This window comes from Phragmites australis, chromosome 24 (genome assembly GCF_958298935.1).
Source record: "Phragmites australis chromosome 24, lpPhrAust1.1, whole genome shotgun sequence".
NCBI classification, from domain to species: domain Eukaryota; kingdom Viridiplantae; phylum Streptophyta; class Magnoliopsida; order Poales; family Poaceae; genus Phragmites; species Phragmites australis.
The window spans coordinates 4829837-4849397 of NC_084944.1; the positions used below are offsets into that span (position 1 = coordinate 4829837).

The 19561-nt window shown below is 46.5% G+C and overlaps 3 protein-coding genes across 3 annotated transcripts; 1 reads left to right on the forward strand and 2 right to left on the reverse strand.

The window, feature by feature from the left end:
• Positions 1-232: 232 nt before the first annotated feature.
• LOC133907517 (uncharacterized) lies at positions 233-1514 on the reverse strand. The gene is made up of 2 exons (XM_062349571.1): positions 788-1514; positions 233-680 (listed from the first exon to the last, which is right to left on the reverse strand). The coding sequence occupies exons 1-2, from the start codon at positions 1056-1058 to the stop codon at positions 475-477; spliced, it is 477 nt and encodes a 158-aa protein (XP_062205555.1). The 5' UTR covers positions 1059-1514; the 3' UTR covers positions 233-474.
• Positions 1515-5530: 4016 nt separating this feature from the next.
• LOC133907821 (uncharacterized) lies at positions 5531-8711 on the reverse strand. Its single transcript, XM_062349917.1, has 5 exons — positions 8409-8711; positions 7278-7457; positions 6662-6788; positions 6417-6530; positions 5531-6004 (listed from the first exon to the last, which is right to left on the reverse strand). Exons 1-5 carry the CDS (start codon positions 8574-8576, stop codon positions 5889-5891), a joined length of 705 nt encoding a protein of 234 aa, XP_062205901.1. The 5' UTR covers positions 8577-8711; the 3' UTR covers positions 5531-5888.
• Positions 8712-16366: 7655 nt separating this feature from the next.
• LOC133907548 (uncharacterized) lies at positions 16367-18246 on the forward strand. Its single transcript, XM_062349609.1, has one exon. The coding sequence runs from the start codon at positions 16391-16393 to the stop codon at positions 18035-18037; it is 1647 nt and encodes a 548-aa protein (XP_062205593.1). The 5' UTR covers positions 16367-16390; the 3' UTR covers positions 18038-18246.
• Positions 18247-19561: the final 1315 nt, after the last annotated feature.

The following is a 19561-nucleotide window of genomic DNA, read 5'->3' on the forward strand; positions in this document are numbered from 1 at the left end:
GCATGGTTCTAGCCGGAGTTGCTGCAACCTGCAAGGATCTCCATATCCAGCAGCACGCTAGTACTGGATAAAATTATTTGAATGAATCCATCACCAATCCAGTGTCAGAATGGCGTGGAGTATTGCAGTTGCAAATAGGCTCATAACATGCTTTAATACCTGTGTAGTTCAGCTAAATTTGTGGCCCAGCATACAAGCGCAACTCTCTTTTTTGCACCACCAAGTCTTCGAGTGAAACCAACAGATGCCCACTTTTGACTTTCCCATTAGCAAAAGCAAATGACATCGGAGTATACAACAAAGAGGATATCAATCAGTGTCTAATTTTTTTTACCAAATAAAGTACTTTGAATATAAGTCAGATTCTAAACTATATTTTAACGTGTCTTATTTTTTTTATCGAATCGAACATAAAGCCGATTTGATTTCCCTTTCCTTCTTCCCTTGGTATCTTCACCCACCCCTTCCTTCCAATCAGTGAATCCAAGCGGCGAGCAAGCTCCGCTTGATGGCGCGGATCCTCTCCAGGCACCGCTCGGCGCGCTCGATGGCCATCTCCGCCCTGTCCTTCTTCCCTCCGGACGGCGCGCTCATCCTCATCCTCCTCCGCTTGCGCTCCTCCCGCTCGCGCACGCCGCCGTCGTCGCCGACTCCAGGCTTCCTCTTTCGGGTCGAGGACTCTGCGAAATTCCATGACCTCGCATGGTGAGTGAGTGAGTGACCACTGCTGCTCCATCGTGTACGGCACAGAAGGGTACCATGCAATGGAGGCACGTGGGAAACGAACCTTGGGTGGACAGGGGACCCGCAGGTGGAGGAGCAGGCTGGGATGAGGAGGGAGAGGATGAGGTGGCGGCGGCGGCGGCGGCGGTAGTGGCGCCGCCGTGCGGTGAGACGAGCGGGAACGCGGCAGCGTCGTCCCAGCCGGGCTCGGCGACGAGGCGCTCGAGCTCGGCCTTGAGCGGGCCGAAGCGGCCGGGGTGCGCGGCCTCCAGCTTCGCCAACTCCTCGCCCGCCACCTCCGCCATCCACGCCCATCCCGCCGACGCCGACGCCATCGCCCGCGCGTCCACCAAAGCGGGAGACGGTGAGGTGAAAAGGCAGCGCCAACAGGTAAAGACGGAGGAGGCTGGGGACGTCGCGAATGCGCAGCTACCACGAGTCCACGGCGCGGAGGGAAATCGAATGCTTGTGACGGATGGTTCGATGTGATTTTGGCTGATGCGGACGGTGCCGAGTGGTGATTTGACCCGACCCGACCCGACCCGACCCTGATCGCGGCCGGGGCTGCGCGCTGCAGCACGGCAGGGGCACGGGGTCTGTGGAAGTTGGAAGGCGCGCGGGTCTTGTCGGGCGCCGCGCCTGCCCGCGCGGGGTGCGGTGCAGTGCGCAGCGCACCACCTCTTCGGGCCTTGGTTCCCGCGGCTTTTCCAGTGCTGGTCTGCGTCGTGGTTGGTTCTTTCCGTGGCTCGGGTGCGGTGTTGTGTGTACTGGACTGGCTGCTGCGCCTGCACAAGTTTGGTTGTAATTATTTGCTCGTATTTTCTGTTGTCTATATAAATTATATAAATAGATTGAGAGGAAGCAGACTAAGCGGATGCAAGACTATTTATGCTGAGTTGCGTTTTTATTTATTTAACTAAATTTGAGATCGCATGATTAAATACAAAAATTAAGATTATGATTAGTTATTCGTATAAAAATAATTTTATGATACTAACAAAAGATCCGGCTATATGAACAGATACAGACTATCACATCCGTTCAATTAGACTGCTGAAGTTCGAATCAAACTTCACTCCTAACCAACCTACAGTTGTCCTGAAAGAGTAGCAAAACGGCACTTCAGAATCTAGCTTTTGCTTGGGAGAATGGCGGTGTAAAAGGGACCGTGCGTGCATTGCATACTATAAGAACACCTTTTGTCATATTGCAGAAGGGCGCCCAAGAGGCCGATACCACGGCTCATTAAGCATGAAGTGGGCAATGATATGATCGAGCATCAGATCGCGCTTTGGGCCAAAGCGCGCAGCACATGCTCAAAAAAGCTCATCGAAGTGCAAGCAATACATAAGTACATCCATGCCCAGTCTGCCCCCGACGATGAGGCGCCGGAGCGAGCTCCCCGTGTAGAGATGGCCGAAGCGGCCGGGCTGCGCGCGCGGCGTCCGGCTGATTCATTCAGCTCGTCGCGCGCCCGTCACCCACGCCCACTCCACGCACCGTTTTACCGTGCACGAGCACGACAGGAGAGGAGAGAAAGGCAGCAAGCTGAACGGGAAGTAAATTTTAATTTTATAGAGCTTGTCATATAAAAGATTTTCTTTTCATATTAGTATGTATCTATTGTCTTTCTTTTTTTAATATAATTATTAAATTACGAGATAAATAACGAAAATAAAATCTTATAAAAATCCTATAAAATTCACGCACACGAAAAAATGGGCATGAACCCGACGTCACCGCATCACTGTTGCTGATTGGACGTGGCGGGGCGGCGGCGTGTGCGCACGGCTGCGCGTTGGAAATCGCATGCTTCCCTCGGGCTTGACGCGCAGGTGGGAGTGGGGCACTCCCGTCGGGGGTTGCATTCTTGCATTTGCTTCCTTCGCCTCGAAGTCTTGGACTGCGCTTTGCTTCCGTAGGAGGGAAGTGACAAGCACTCACTGTTCAAATGCTGCCACGACGATCCGTGGGCACGCCCGCCCCGTACAGGCACGCGACAGGGGGAGTATGGGATTGTGTGCAAATGGCTACTTCGTGCAAACAATTCGCCATTTACACGTGCGTCTCTGTAAAAGACTTCCACTCTCCAGGCCAAAATCCAAAAATAAATAATGTATACATCGTATATTATAAAAATAGATAATATATAATCGTATTTACAAATATAATATATATATTCGACATCTCATTAAAAAAAGGTTGAACTATCTTATTATTTTATCCCTAGTTTGCACCGTTCAAGACACATGCGCTTAGGCATTCTTAAAAATGTAGTTAAAATGTTAGTATGTTAACGGAATAAAAATAATAAGATAGTTGAATTTTGTTTGAATTCAAATTAAATTAAAAAAAAATATCACATAAAATAAAAAAATACATATAAATAGGGCATTAAAAAAGAACTCACTTTTATCATATAACCTAGGGCTGGAAATAATTTTATAAATTAATCCATCACATAATAAGAATGTTAATGAATTTTATCAGATTTTTGGAATTTATTTGAGGTACTAACAATTTTTAGAAGTTATAAAAATAGTTTTTTTTAGAATTTTAGTTTAAATATACAAAGGATTTTTGGGTGAATTGAATTAAAATAGGTTGCACCTGAATTATGAAATATATAAAAATATATATAATTTTTAGAGTAACATAAGACCACCATTTTGAAGGAGAGTGAAAACTAAATTTAATTAATGTGGCTACTGTTCATTCCACGGGCACTAAGGGTTTATCATTTTTGGTAAATGATGTGTTAAATACGTATACTAAATTTATAGATACAATAATATATTATCTATTTTGATAAATACAGTCTATTTTGTCTACTTTTGGATTTTGGAACAACATGATTCAGTTTCATTAGTTTTCACTTGATTTTAGAACTCATATGGTCTACGGACGGAGATTTTGGACAAATATTGCGAGGTGGATGAAGTATATAAACTTTTTGGATTTAAAAAATCACATTATTTTTGTATTTAATTTCTTTCTGCTGCGTTGAAAGTGCGATAACAACAGCGACCGAGGTTAGGATTCAAGTGAGGTTAAAATTCGAGGTTCACTCGATCCCAACGTTAGAGTTGATGGCTTCGTCGATCGTTGGACTGCTCCTGGTGAAGGGGAAGGGCAGGCACGCTCCTGGTGAGCAAGCAAGGAAGAAAGAAGTTGGTGGCAGGAGATGGTGAAAGGTCAGCGGCGAAGGAATGGGGGGTGCCACTGATAGTCATGGTTGAAGGTAGGGGCGGGTGGTCCTCGCCGGCGCCGGCGAGGTTGTGTTGGGTAGTGCATGTAGCGGAAGGATGGGTACGGGGGTGACTGCTTAGCGTGCTGTGCCTGTGCGGCTGTGCTCAGGTTTAGCTTGAGCCGAGAGTAGTAAGCTATTCGGGTTAGCAGCAGCACGAATCTTAAGGTAGTCCACACCATTTAAAAGTGAAAGATTTTTTTTTTTCAAATTTCAGCAACCTGATTTGTAGACAGATCCTTTAAACAAACAATTCCTCCTATGGAAATATATCAAAATCCCAATCCGCATGGAAAACTTCTTCGCGATGCTTACGAAAGGGCAAGAGGCCGCACCCCCGCGTCATACGCAAAACGTGGTGCAACTACGCAAATCGCGCGTCCATCTCCATGTGCGGCGGCACCGTGCGCGGCTCGAAGCCACCTCGCGCGAACCCCAACGCCGGCGCCGGCGGGCGCCATCCTCCCAACGCACACCGCGCCAGCCCGCGGCGGGTGTTCCGTGGGCTGCCTGTTCACCTTGCTCCTTACGTGCGCTGCCCTCGGCCTCGTCGTCTACTTCATGCGGATGGACCCCTTCGTCTCCATCGACTCCGTCTCGGCCACGGGCCTTGACGCCAATGCCTCCATCTCGCTGACCTTCGACGTCGCGGTCCGGGTCAGGATGCGGTGGTTCGAAGGCGACGGTGCGCGCCCCGCCCACTGCACTGGCGGCCGACGCGCGTGCGCCTTGGTGAAGTAGCGAACCATGAAAACTTACATGGTAGCATGATCGAGTACTATGGTAGTTTCTTCATGTAGTTTTACTCTGGGCTTTGTCATACATTCGTAGTAATACTACGATACCATTGGCAAGGGGCAGTCCAGTGCTTTGTAAATCTCCTGTAGTTATAATAGGCAAGTTTTTTTTTGTTGGTTTCAGTAATGTTGATGGTCCTTGTAACTAATTCCATATAATATCCGAACTTGCAATATCTTGTTTTCAAAAAACATGACTGTTGGTGATGCTTTCATGAGATTTTTCAGGAGTTCAGGTTCAGAAGAACCCTGATTGGTTCTAGCCATGCAATCGGTATTGCTATGCTGCTTAGATGCTCCAATCTAAGTATGTGAGACATCTAAGATCAAGCTTCATGGATATTGACTAATTCTGGTTTCGTTTTCAGTTAAGTCTCTCTTATCTCACTTTTGATCAACTCCTGTGCATCACATAAACATCTCGAAAGTAAGATTTGTTTTCCTCTAGTGGTGCTTTTCTTTTCAGGTTTTAAAACATCGTTTTCAGACAAAATTCTACCGCCCAGGTTTGTTACGAAAGCTACGAATCCAGGCTCGGGTTACAAAACAGCTTTTACAGGATAAGCTTAGAAGATGACGTTGCTATGCAGAAGATGGAGCCTGGTAATGGTGGCTGTATGCTCCAAAGCTTCAGAAGGCCAATAAGATCAGCTCTTCTTGACTAGCATGCTGTAAATGAATAAGCGTCAGGTCGTGACGCTTTCCAAGGGAGGTACGGGTTGGGTGCAGACACTCACAAATTACGTAAGGCCATCGACCGGGAAAATTTAAAGAGTCTGCAAGTGCAATTCTCTAACAGTGAAGGCACTGTCACAACAGACACAAGAAACAGTTTCATGACAAGAAAACGTTATATTCAGGAAAATGCCTGAGTAGAAAGGGTGTATCGTACAAGCTCACACTCGAGTAATCATCTCTGACATGCACCAAGTGCAAACAAAATAATCCAGAACTGCTCATATTGATGCTCTGTCTTCAAATCAATTTGCAGGATTCTATTTGAATGTGGACCAAGTATGTGGTATAGAAGCTCCTTGAACAATTACCATGAGAACCCAGTGAATCCATTAACTGAAATATGCCTCCCAGCCATATTCATCCATGTATTTCTTCACCTTGTGTTACTTCTGGAAAGAAATGGAGTATGAGCCTGTGTTTGGATCTTTAACAGCTTTAAAATTGTCAACACTCATTCCGAAGTGGCCCAGCAGAGAGTTCCCCAAATCTTTCATCTTTCCTGCAACAGATAACATGTGTCCATTAATAGCAATAAGGAAAAGGGTACACCAAAAGAAACATAAATACTACTAGATCAGTAAGCAGAACAGCCCATGAGATAATCAACATTGATCGGGCAAGTCCTAATGAAAAAAGAGGATATTAAGCAATTCATTTTGTTCAGAGGAAGCTGTATGAGCAATGTAAAACTTCGGCATGTTCCTTGCACATACTACATCCTAAGCACTTCAGATTTCATCACTGACTGTTCTGGTAAGTAGATAACACTGTTCTGCATGACTTCTAAAACTAACAGGCATCATAGGAAAAAAAATTCATTTTACATACAAGCTGTCTACAGCTTGCTACAATGAGATCGTGAGTGTCGATAACGCTACTTGAGATACATGGGAAAAAGTGCAGCATATTACCAATCATTTCTTCCTTCATCTTTTCCCTTTTCTCAGCTGCTAGGGGCTCAAGTCGGAACAGTGATCTCCTGGCTTCTTGATTTGAAGGATCAAACTCAATAACCTTTTTCATATCTGTGAATAGGAATAAATTGACAGCAATCAGAACCAATGAACTTCAGAAATGATGCACATTTATTTGAAAAACAATAATGTGAAATTGACACAGATCAAATGCACATTATGGAGAAGAAAAAAAATCTAACCAGAAATAGCTTCATCATAGTGTTCGAGCTTTTCATGTGCTTCGGCCCTCCGGAGCAAGGCTTTCAAGTACGATGGATTCAGCTCAAGTGCTTTTGTGCATTCTTTAATTGTTTCGTCGTATTTCCCCTAAAAACACAGTCAGTATTGGGGTTTGCTTACTAATGAGACAAAAAATGAGTTTATTCAACAGATGTGTCAGTCTAAGTAAATAATTACAAGACAAAGGTCAAGAGGACAAACCATTTGAACTTTAGACTAATCAAGCACAATGTTTTAGCAAAACTAGGAGCAACGATAAAAGATTTCAACAACCAAACACCAGATAAACCTGCCCTAGTCTACCAACTTTAGGCAGCATAATTCTAAACGGTGTGTTTGTTGGCAAGTTTATACGAGAAAGTAAGGAAAGGCCCACTGTAGGTCAAGAAGAGTTAAAAGCTATCAAGAGCTAAAAGGATAACTGTGGTGATAGTAGGGCGTCATCTTCTTGTAATATACATAACTACTATGGCACTATTGGACTTTCACAACAATGACTAAAGGAGCAATCATGCCGCACAAGTATGGATACTTTATGTCCACCAAAGTTAAGGTCCTATCAGAAAAATGGCTTACCAATTTCAAAAAGCATACAGCACGATTTGAATGGCATGCAGAGCATATATCTTCAGCAGATTCCAGCTCAGCAGCAATTTGCAATGCTATTTCATATTGCGATAATGCTTCCTCATACTGTCCAGCACCAAAAAGTTTGTTTCCTTCTGTTTTTGCATCATTTGCTTGGCTTCTAGCTTTCTACAGAAAGTAGAAAGAGAAATCACTAACCAGAATGCAACAAATCTCTCAAGCAGGATGCAAGAAAAATATTCCGGTCCCAAACTAAAGAAAGTAACTTAAAACAAAATAATGAGATTCAAGCAACAGTTCCAACAGGTGGCAAAATGATGGCGAATCGCTATGCAGTTTACGGTGTACTGTCAGTTACTGCCAGCCCAATACCACACTAAAACATCACATTTGGTTGTTCAGTCATTCCCACCTAGTTTTGCTGCAAAACTTTAGCAGTTGCTACAGACAAGATCTCAGTGCTTATTATTTTGCAAAAGGAATTAAATTTCAAGAATCAGTTGTACCAGCCATCCACATCAGCTTTGTATATCTCAAATGGATACACATAATTGTCTAGCAGCTAGTTAGCCTTTATTGCATCTAGTTTCAACCCACCTTACTGCACTTATTATAACAGACAACTGATCATTCCCATAATATAACCATGGTATAAACATATCACAAAACCGAACCTAAGGTTGCATTCTGAGAATTGAACTTGACAGCAGGTTCAACTATTGCAATCATACATGAACGAAGGCAGCAATACACAATTTCTTCGTAAGGACATCAAAAGGACCCAGCAAATTAGAGAACATGACGACGTGTGATCAGTGGAAGTCATGAAGACGCTTGTCAGACACAAAGTACTAAGCGTAGCACCATCCTCCAGTTGTTGATAATAAGTAGGGGAAACTGAGGGGTCCATCACTACGCGCAACCAAATCTACTGTAACCAAACAGACTATCAGCGGAATACTCTGTTACTCCACCTCAACGCACGAATCAAGCAATCAGTTAACCTAGAATGAGCTAATTCAAGCACCTCGCAACTGAGCCCCAGATTTGATTTGATCACCGCGATCGGCAACCGGACAGGGGAAAGGTGATAAGGATTTGGGGCGCTCGGGGCACTACCTCTCGCAGCTGCTCGTCGGTGAGCGCGTCCTCGAAGGCATCATCCTCTTCCTCCGCCCTCGGCGCCTCCCCGCCGGCCGCGGCCGCCACCTGCTCCTCGGGCACCGGAGACGAGGGGCGTGCCGCCTCCTCCAACTCCTGCTCCGGCTCCGGCTCGATCACCACCATCGCTTGCCCTGATGGGAGGAGGGGACTCGAAGTTTCGAACTCGCTCGAGGAGTCCCTCTCGAAGACGTGCGCCGGCCGCCAGAATCGCGTCGGGCTGCGGGGTTTATGCGCTTTGGGGATTTTTTTTTTTTGTTTCTTTTTTGAGACGATGCGCTTTTGGGACTTGGACTCGGGGGTTCGTCGGAGGATTCTAGAAGTGGGCCCCAAAAGGCTTTCCTGACAATAGGGCCCCATTGGCCTGCTTGAATAGCAAGGTCTAGCCATCCCTAAAACGAAAAGTCTAGCCCAGCCAAGTCGACTCGCACGAGCCCGACTCGGACGACGGCAACGTGGAATTTTCTTTATTTTTATATTTTTATATCTGTAAAAGTACACAATTATTTCAAAATATTGCACATCTAGTCTACTATTGCACATCTAATCTACTATCGTTCGTTAGATGAGCGATAACAAATTATCGCCCTTCCGACATGCGACACCTTTTAAAAAAATAAATGTGTCACCTATTCAACGGGCGACACTTTTAAAAAATCAATAAACACTGTGTTCTATTACTTCAAAATTCAAAACAATATCGAAATTATCATGAACAATTCTGAAAAAAAAAGTATGTCGTAGAGGATTCTATAATCTATCTTAAAAAAAATCAGACAAAACTATGATTTTAGACTGCGTACAATAAAATTTATCCTTTTGTTTCTCATTGTACAAAGTTATTGTTTGAGTTGAATTTTTTTAGAGATAGATTATAGAATCCTCTACAATATATTTTTTTTCATAATTTTTCATGATGGTTTCGATATTGTTTTGAATCTTGAGGGCAACAGAACACAATATTTTTTGATTTTTTAAAGATATCGTCTATTAAATGGGTGACACCTTTATTTTTAAAAATTATCACCAGTAGAAATTGTAATATCTTAGTGTCGTTCATTTAACGGATGACAGTAGACTAGATGTACGATATTTTTAAATGATCGTGTATTTTTGCAAATATTAGAATATAAAAATAAAGAAAATTCCGGCAACGTGCACAGCTGCGGGCTTCCGATTTTGTATGGCCTGCATGCATCTCAGCATTTGCTTCGTCTTCGACTCGGACTACACGGTCGAGTCCCGTGGGAAGTCGGACCCGGTCCGTGCCTATTTAAGCGGAGCCCTCGATGCAAGTGGCGCACCGATTTGGCGAGGAAAACTAGCTCGTACTACGTCTAGTGCCGATCGATCAGGCAAGCGATCCGGTCACGAAGAAAGGCATGGATGCCGCGGCGAGCAGCGGGAGGAGCAATGGCGCGGCAGCCGCCTCCGCGCTGCCCGACGAGATAGTGGAGGAGATCCTCGCCCGCCTGCCGGCCAAGTCCCTACTCCGCTTCCGGTGCGTGTCGCGGCCGTGGCGCGACCTCATCGCGTCCCCCGCCTTCCGCGACCTCCACTCCCGGCGAGCCGGGCGCCACGGCCGGAGGCTTTTCATCAGACAAGCTGGGTGTTGCGAGGACTTCTACGCTTGCGACCAACCCGGTGGTCCGGTCGAGGAGATCTTGAGTTCCTCAAAATTCCCACTGGGGAACGTCTTCCCTATCAACAGATCCTGCCATGGCCTCGTCCTCCTTCGCTGCGTCGAGTACTTCACGCACTATGTTTGGAACCCTTCCACCGGGGAGCTCTTGACTCTGCCTGACAGAACACCATTCAAGACGGTTGGGTACGCCCCCCGCACGTTCGTGTCCTACGGCATGGGCTGCTGCTCGGCGACCAAGCAGTATAAAGTAGTGCGCATGTACTGGCTCGGCGAGCCTCGCGAAGCCACGGTCTGTGAGGTCTTCACTCTCGACAAGTCCACGTACTGGAGGCCTGCTGCCACAGAGCCGCCCGTGTGCCGCCTTCGAGTTAGGGGCACCCAAGGAGCCGTGCTATGCAATGGGAACCTGCACTTCGTCGGACAAGGTGGCATAATTACCACCTTCAATGTCACAGATGAGACTTTTGGTACATTGACGCCCCCACCGGAGTTTACTCGTTTCGACCTAACAGAGCTAGATGGATGTTTATGCGCTTATCATTCAAGACAAGTGAATCCAATGCCTGGAGACCGCTACGAAATATGGCTGCTAAGAGATTATTATTATGCATCTAAAGCTTGTTGGGAGAAACTCCTCTGCATTGACTGGGGGATCATGACCGATGTTGAGCGCACATCATTGGGATGTGAATGGATCGAACCACTTGCTGTGTGTCCTGATAGTAGCGCTCAGGCGAACAAGATTATGTTTGGCACATCTTCTTGCAAATTGTTTGTCGTGGATGCTAGCAATGGCGGTAACCCAGAGATTTTGATGGAAGGCGTGCAACATGATGGCCAATTCTCCACCATGGGGTTCTTTGAGGAGAGCCTCGTGTCGTTGGGCCGCACGAGCGAGGAGATCATCTTATCATCACCATCTGCTTACGCTTGGTTCAACGTCCTCTCATGGCTTCCAGCACGCATGGTCGGGCGCTTGAACCAGGTGTGCCAGGATTGGCGTGCCACGATCAAGGGCGACTACTTTGTCGATACACATCTATACAATGCCAACCTAAATAGAAGCCCTAAGGTCATGTTCACCGATGGCAAACCCCACAGTTTTAAATCCATGGAGAATTTCATGAACACATCAGACGTGCCGCCCTTAATAGATAACGGTTCAAGAGTTGTTTGCTCGAAGCCTTGCCACGGGCTCAACGCAGGGAGCTTCATGTGCTATGACTTTGTGTGCAATCCTGTCACTGGTTACTACAAGGCCCTACCACTGGGTGATGATAATAGAGAGCTGAGGCCAAATACCATATACATGGACATTGCAATGAGGTCGTTGGACTACAAGGAAGATACAATGTTCGCTGGTCGCCTCGGCCTTGGGTATGATATCCAGGTGGGTATGCATGTCCTAGTGCGTATGACATACAAGGAGAGGAACTTGGCAACACGGGATTACAAACTAGAGTGCGAGATTCGGTACGTCGAAGGCAGGTACTGGGAGTATTTAGACCCCCCGCAGAGACCAATAGCGGACATGGCTCCTGCCTACACGAACGGCAAGTTTTACTGGATGGTAGATGGTAAGCTCGGGCAACGATCGTTGGGTCATGAAATCATCGCGCTAGATGTCAGCACCCTCGAATTCGAGGTCTTGCAAGGGCCACCGCTCAGCCATGGCAACAGCGAGCGTGTGTCCATCGTTGAGCTCCAAGGGCTGGTTTGCATGGTATTCTCGTACGTGCGCATGAGCGCCATTGAGATATGGGCAATGAAAGACACTGGCTTGTGGTCCATGAAGTATCATATAGAGCTTGGGAGGTTCTCGCCAGAGTACTCTCCAGAGTTAGTGACACCAATAGCCATAGATCCAAAAGATGGAAGGATATTGCTAAGCACGGGAAGGGCGTTGGGCTACTACGACCCTAAGACGGGGGAGATACAAACTATTTACTGTTTAGGGAAGCACATCCAAAGCAAGAAGTTTGTACCCATTCTATTTCAAGAAAGCTTGGTCAATCCATGTGATCGGACGAACTGTTAGGCTGTTCTTTTTGTGTTGTTTTCGGGGGGGGTTTTTTTTCTCGTTGGGACTTGGACTCTATATGTTGTAAGAGGTGCCTTACACAAAGCAAGCAGAAAAGTATGTACATGAGTCGATATTACTTTTTCTCATGACAATTTGGTATGCTTACACGACAGTCTGTTGCAACTTTCTTTCTTGTGTCTTATGTACTATGCAAATTCGTTGTTACCATCACCAAGTACTCATCGACATTGCAGTAATGGGCAATCCTAGAATTAATTGTCGTCAGTTGCATGGCAGTTTAAAATGGTCTGAAACTTAACCAAGCATTCAGGAACCCACCATGGCAAACCATCACGGAATCAGGATCAGTTGCAAATCGTCGAACAGGAGCGAGCGCCTGTGGTGGAGCTGCATGTTCGTGGTCGTCTTTCACCCTTGCACTCCCACTATGCTGGAGCCTGGAGACCTGACACCCAGTCGTGCACGTCTCGGACGATGCGCATGCAGCAGCTTGCACTCCCGTGTCGTGAAGCTCCTGTGGTGTGGCGTAGAAGAAGAGGCACACCAGCTTGTGATGACTGCCTACACCAGGTCCACTTTTCGCTTGCTGCAACCTATGGTGGGGTTGCACAAGAAGTAAAGAATTTTTTTAATATTATTTTTATGTACGGATATTACGGAAATAATATCGAAAATGAGGAAATTTCAAAAATAATACATATTCGTTCAACGATTTGGCGAAAATATATTTTCGTTATACGGTAGGACGACAACTAATTTTCGCTAAACCGTATGACGAAAATAAGTGACGTGGCGCCGACGGAAGGCATAGGGTGCACAGTTGCAGTTTCGAGGTAATTTTCGTCATACGGTTTGACAAAAAATAGTTATCGTCAAACCGTACGACGAAAACTGTATTTTTACCGAATGGGACGGCGAAAAATCCGAGCCCCTTATCACCCCACCCCTGCACCTACACGGCTGCGCCATCTCTTTTGACTTCCGTGAGTCGCACGAGCAAGCAAAGAGGGTGCATGCCAGCAGAGAGGAGAAGAGAGAAGAGAAAAGAGGAAGAAGGGAGGAGGAATGGAGGAGGAAGAAGGGAGGAGGAGGAGGAAGGAGAAGGGAAGGAGAAAGAAGAATTATTGGGGTAATATTTTTTTATAATTGTGTTTTTAGATGTATATCTATCTATCTATGTGTATTTAGATTTAATTAGGGAGTAAAAATAATAATTTATCGTTTGTAAATGTTTATTTTACATAGAAATCTTTGTATTACATTATTTTAGTATTAGGTTAAGAAAATAAAGTATATGTGCGTGCAAAAATTAGATATAGGTAGTCTAATTAAGATTATGTACGTAAGATTGTATTATAGGATTGTATTATTATGCGTTACACTAAAGTACGATATTTATTGAATTATTATTATGCCTTACACTAAAGTTTGGGGATAAGTTTTTTTTACAAGTTTTGTTGGTAAGTTTTTGTTAAAAGTTTTATGAATAAATTTTTGTTATAAGTTTTATGATAAATTTTCGTTACAAATTTTTTGGATAAGTTTTGCATGACAAGTTTTTATTTTAAATTTTGTAGATAAGTTTTGAGTTGCCCAACAACGCCATGTGGGCTTCACCCCCGCGGCCTGCTCCGGAAGCAAGCTGAGCCACGGCTCGCGGTTTGCCCAACAGCGCATGCTTCCACCTGGGCCACATGCCAGTCGGGCCGATGACTTCATCCAAGGCGGGAGGCGCGGCGCGAGTTCGCTGGTGGGCGTTGTCGTTTTCCTGTCGGAGCGCGGCGCGAGTTCACATCCTCACGTGCGCTGATTAGTGGTCCCCTATTTTTAGGCTTGTGTAATGTGGGCTAAACGTAGCCGCATTTCACATGACTATCTATCTATTATTATTTAAAAAAACATTACATCCATTTTTAAGTCACAAATTACCACATTAATTGTAAAAAGAAAAAAATCTAGAACATTTATTATTTCGAACATCTAATGGTCTAAATTAAACCAAAGAGCTCATATTAAATACGACTAATAAATAGCTAAATTCAGAAATCAAAGAGTCCATATCAAATACGATTAATAAATATCTAAATTCGAAATTAAAAATTATGGAAAATTAGTAGTTTGATTTTCATACTGTTTGAAAAGCAAAATATCTAAATAAAAAGTCCAAATAAAATTATTAATAATTAAAATTGAGGTTAGAAAAGAAAAAGATCCATATCAAATATAGTCTTATAAAAAAATTAAATTATTATAAAAATTAAATACCTAAATAAAGAGTCCATGTAAAATATAATTAATCAATAGCTAAAATTCATAATGAAAAATAAAAAAATAAAATTTTTACTAAGATAATAGACTAAAAACACTGTGTAGCTTAAGATCATCACATCAAACAGGCAAAGCATAACACGCATGCAAGGTAAATCTATTATGATTTTGGTTGAGTTGCCTACTCATGATATAAAATTTTAATAGTTGATCAAAACGTATATGAATCAAACTAATACATGTATATGATTCAGTATATATTTAAAGCATAAATAATTTTCTTTTTCACTACATAATTTTTATTTCTTTTTCTAAGCTTATAGGTTTTGTAACTAAATGACACACGCGCGCACTCTCTCTCTCTCTCAAAGAAAAATAGCTAATAAAAAAAGAACTTCCCGTGAATGATTCTGTGATGAGTTTGGATTTTGAAGAACTTATAGTATCGTGAATGCGCGCGATACACCATGAGGGCCACTTGGAACGAAGGGGAAAATGAAGGAATTAGATTGAAAGGAAAAGGATTGTTTGGATTGTAGAATCGTTTCAAAGGAATTTGAAGACACAAAAGTTTCCTTCAATCTTTTAGGAATTTTAACATGTGGACAAATCTAAAGTTTACAATTCATTTGAGAATTCCAATGCGTCTTCTCTCTCTCTAATAACATCTACCTTGCTCTAAGATTCTTTTTTTTTTTTCAGGTGAAGCTTCCAAATACTTTGTATGAGCAACTGTAGTGTTTGCCTACTCCATAAGATTAGAAAAAATTAGGCAACTCAAGCCCTTCAATTTACAACTTTCAAGAAAAATATATCAAGTTTTTTTTTTTTTAAAAGATTCCATGGCCCCAAAGAGCCCTGCATGCATCAGGGGGCGTTCTCATTTGAGCATCACGAGAACAACGCCATCCCAAGCGGCGTCTCCCGTTCCATTCCGGCCATATAAACACCTCCAACCCACTCCGTTTCGGCAGCCATCGTCACTCCTCTTCACCTACAACCCGTTGCCAATGGCACCGTTCCGCGTGCCCCTACTCCTGTTGCTCTGCTCCTTCAACACGGGAGTGTGCTTCTTTAATTTTTTTTAACACCAGTACCTCTTCCTTGAAGCCTTCTATAGAGCTCTTATAATAGGGTGCGATGTTACGAGATCGATCCTGGACAGGTTGGCTCCACGACGGGGGGCCAAGTCAGCCGAGCCAAGGGAAAGTAGAATAGAGAAATTATGAAACGTTACATCTTACACGATTTTACGTCTAGACTAAAAAATGTGAGTGGCGATGTACCATAACAGCTATATATTAGCGATATCTCTCTCAACTGACAACTCAGTATATATGTGCATGCTCTACGGATGGGAACCGAGCATCATCCATCTTGAGTTGCCAGGGGCCACATAGCACCACTATTGTGCTATTCAATGGTAATAAGTCCAACTTTAGCCCTACGATAATTCATTAGTATCGTAACGCTACTGTTCCATAACATATAGCATATCGTCAGTTATTCAAAGCTAGAAGTAGAGGGATACTCTCTCTTCTTCATCCTCTTCTCCATGCCCAAAAATTGAAGCCCCCGGATAGATCCGTAGCTACACATAGTGTATTATCTGGCTTTGGTCAATTTTTTATGTTACTGAACACCTACGCTCTCATCCACATCACATTTGAACTTTTGCTAAATATATGAAGGCATAACTAAAAACAAACTAAAGGGATATCTAAGGGCATTTGATTTCACGGAAAAAATCCGTGAGTTTTTCTGCAAAAAAGAGAAGATTCCATGGCCCCACAAGCCTGGCAAGTTGTTCTTGGAGACCAAGCATACGTCAGGGGCACTCTCGTCAATTCGTCTCATTTGAACGCCACGGGCACAGCACCGTCACAAGCGCCGTCTCCCGTTCCATTCCGGCTATATAAACACCTCCAACCCACTCCGTTTCGGCAGCCATTGCCACTCCTCTCCACCTACAACCCGTTGCCAATGGCTCCGTTCCACGTGCCCCTCCTCCTCATCGTCCCTCTGATCCTTCCACTTGCGCCGCTCCTCTCCGCCGCCGCCGCCTCCCACCAGACCTCGCCGGCGAGCACCCACGCGCACCTCCACCACCACGGCCACCACCACCGCTCCCCGATGATGACGGCCACAGCCCGCATCAACACTGCCCCCTCCATGCACCAAAACCACCTCGAGTCAGAGGAGGGCCAGTCGCTGCTCGTCCTCGACCCCTTCACCTTCGTGGCCGCTCAGGCTCCCTCCGGTGAAGAGGCCATGGCAGCGATGGGCGCGGCCGCTTCGGCGGCGGATCCCACGCTGCTCGACTCACCCCAAGCACCCTCACCGCCTCCTTCCTTCATCGCCGCCCCGGATCTGGCCTCCCTGGCCCAGCCGCAGCCGCAGCCGCAAGCGGAGTCGGAGGAGGCGGCTCCTCCACCCGTCGACGAACCGGCTGCCGGAACGACGACACTTCCACTCCCCACCCCCTACAGCGCGGCGGCGATGAGCCCTCCGCTTCCCATCCACGCCAGCGCGGCGGGGTTGGTGGCCTCCGGCGACTACCTCGGGCTGCAGCAGCTCGCGAGGGTCCTCACGTCGCTGGGGTACAATGAAATGGCGTCAGCAGCGGCGCTCCTCGACGATTCGCCGTCGGTCGCGAGGTGGCCCGGGGCCATCACCGTCTTCGCGGCCCCCGACGTCTTCCTCCAGGCCTCCTGCCCCGGGTGCTCGCGCCACCACCTCCTCCTGGAGCACATCGCCCTCGGCTACTTCCCCTACTCCGAGCTCGCCGCCGCGCCCACCGTGAAGCTCCCGTCGGCGTCAGTAGGCTTCTGCCTCAACGTCGCCTCCGAGAAGGGGCCGTTCGCCATCCACCACGCCAGCCTCTACGTCGACGGCGTCGAGGTCTCCCACCCTGAGCTCTACAACGACGGCCGCTACGTCGTGCACGGCCTCCACGGCTTCTTGCCGCCGCTCTCCCACACCTGCTTCGAAGGCTCGCACCACCACCACCGCCGCCACCACCTGACCGCCAAATCGGCCGCCACCTCCGCTGCTACTGCCGCCTCCGTCGTGCGCATCATGATCCGCGAGGCCATATCCCGCCTCCGCGACGGCGGCTTCGGCTTCGTGTCCCTGGCCATGCGCGTCAAGTTCACCGAGCTGGAGAAGTTCGCGAACCTGACGGTGTTCGCGCTCGACGACCAAGCCATCTTCACCGGAGGAGGCCACGACTACGTCTCGTCGGTGCGCTTTCACATCGTCCCCGGGTACCGCCTCTCCCGCGCCGACCTCTTGCGCCTCCGCCCCGGCACCATACTCCCCACCATGGCCGGCGAGGACCAGAAGCTCGTCATCACGCACGGCGCGGGCTCCGCTTCCAACGAGGTTCTGATCAACTACGTACCCCTGAAGGAACCTAACGTGGTGATCAATTCGCGCGTCGCTGTCCACGGTATCTACGTCCCGTTCCCCCGCCTCCACTTCGCTAACCTCGCCGCATCCGTGGCCGTCGCCTCCACCATCCAGGTGAACGGCACCTGCGGTGTTGGGGGACCCTTCGGCGACTGCGCCTCCTCAGCTATGACCTCTGCGACGATCCCGGATGCTCAAGGCTACGGCGAAGGGCAGTGATGTGTGTGCCCGTCTGTTTGTTTCTTCTGAGTTTCTTAGGATTTTCAGTTCTTCGCAGTTTGGCTGTTAATGGTAGATGTCTTGTTTGGTGACTCGTACGTATGGATGGTCATGATGCGTGATGAGTTCTGATAATGAAACTTCAGTCTTAGATGGTTCATGAATTTGATCGAGTACTGCAGGTTGAATGAAATCTTGAGAGAACTTTTGAGTGGTATGCTGATATCTGTCTGAAATTACAGATCGATTTCTATTCTGTGGTTTCTTTGGAATTTCAGCTTGCAACTTCGTTGTTGGATGAGAGATGTGTACTGTTCGGCAGTCATATTGATGGATGATCATGTGCGTGTTGAAATGCCATCACAGCCTCTTAGATGGTTCATGACTTGGGCAGAATACTGCCCGATGAATGAAATCTTCGTGGAAATTTGAATGGTCATGCTAATTCTTTCGGAAATTCGATGTCACATTTTGTTTTGCGTCTCTTGCCTTCGTTTCATATCTAGTTTTGTCCTAGCACACGTGCTCGATCTGTGAATGTCTAGTTCTGGGAAAAGCCTCAGGTTTTCGCACATTGTTCCAAGGCGATCAGGGTAGAGTCTTTGCTCCCAGCGCAGAAATTTGGGAGCACTGGCCACACAGGCGTAGCGCCACGCCTCCGATATTCGGTGGAAGGTATTCCTGCGCCGCCGTGCAGGGCTTGCATGTTCGCCGCCGGCCAACGGGAGCGTTCGGAGTCCGGAGTGCTGCTGCGCGGCTGGATGCAAGTCTAGCGGGCACCTGCCCTTGCGGACCCATTCCTGCGGGCCTTTGTCCTTGGATGCGCCGTGCACCGGAGTCGTGAAGGCTGTCCGCTCTTGGATCGTGCTCCAGCGGGTGGATGCGCGCGTTGCCATCCCTCCGAAAAGACTGTTTCACACGCGCGCGACACACCCATCACTCCCCCACTGACGGACCCCACTTTCTACTTTTTAAAAAAATTCCGAAAACTTTTCTTTAAAAAAATTTTTAGCAAATTTTTCTCGTTAATTTTTACTCAAAACTTACGGACACGACAAGGCATCGCTATTCCGTCCGACCCACCGGGCGCGAGCCTGGCCCGAACCCAAAAAAACGTACTCCAATCATGATTGTCCAACGTTTCTGCCAAACCAGCAGAGAGGCAACAAAGCACAAGAACAAATTTTATAAGATACTAGATACTCTTATAACATATTATTTATATTATTTATCTCGTTATCTAATGATTAAACTAAAAAAAAGAAAAAAATAAATACATATCACCGTATATAAAAAAGTCTTTTACTTCGACTTAACTTTTGCCAAAGCCCCGTCGCTTCCTCCGCGATCCGCGCGTCCAAGCCGGCAACCATGCTACTACGCGCAGGCGAGCGCTCTCCACTGCAACTGTGGGTCCGTGGCAGGTGGCACTGTGGGTCCGCTGCGGTACTGCTCTTGGACTATAGCCATCGCGGTCACTCCATCTGCCAGTGGCATAACCTGCCGCGTCGCCGGTTACGCATG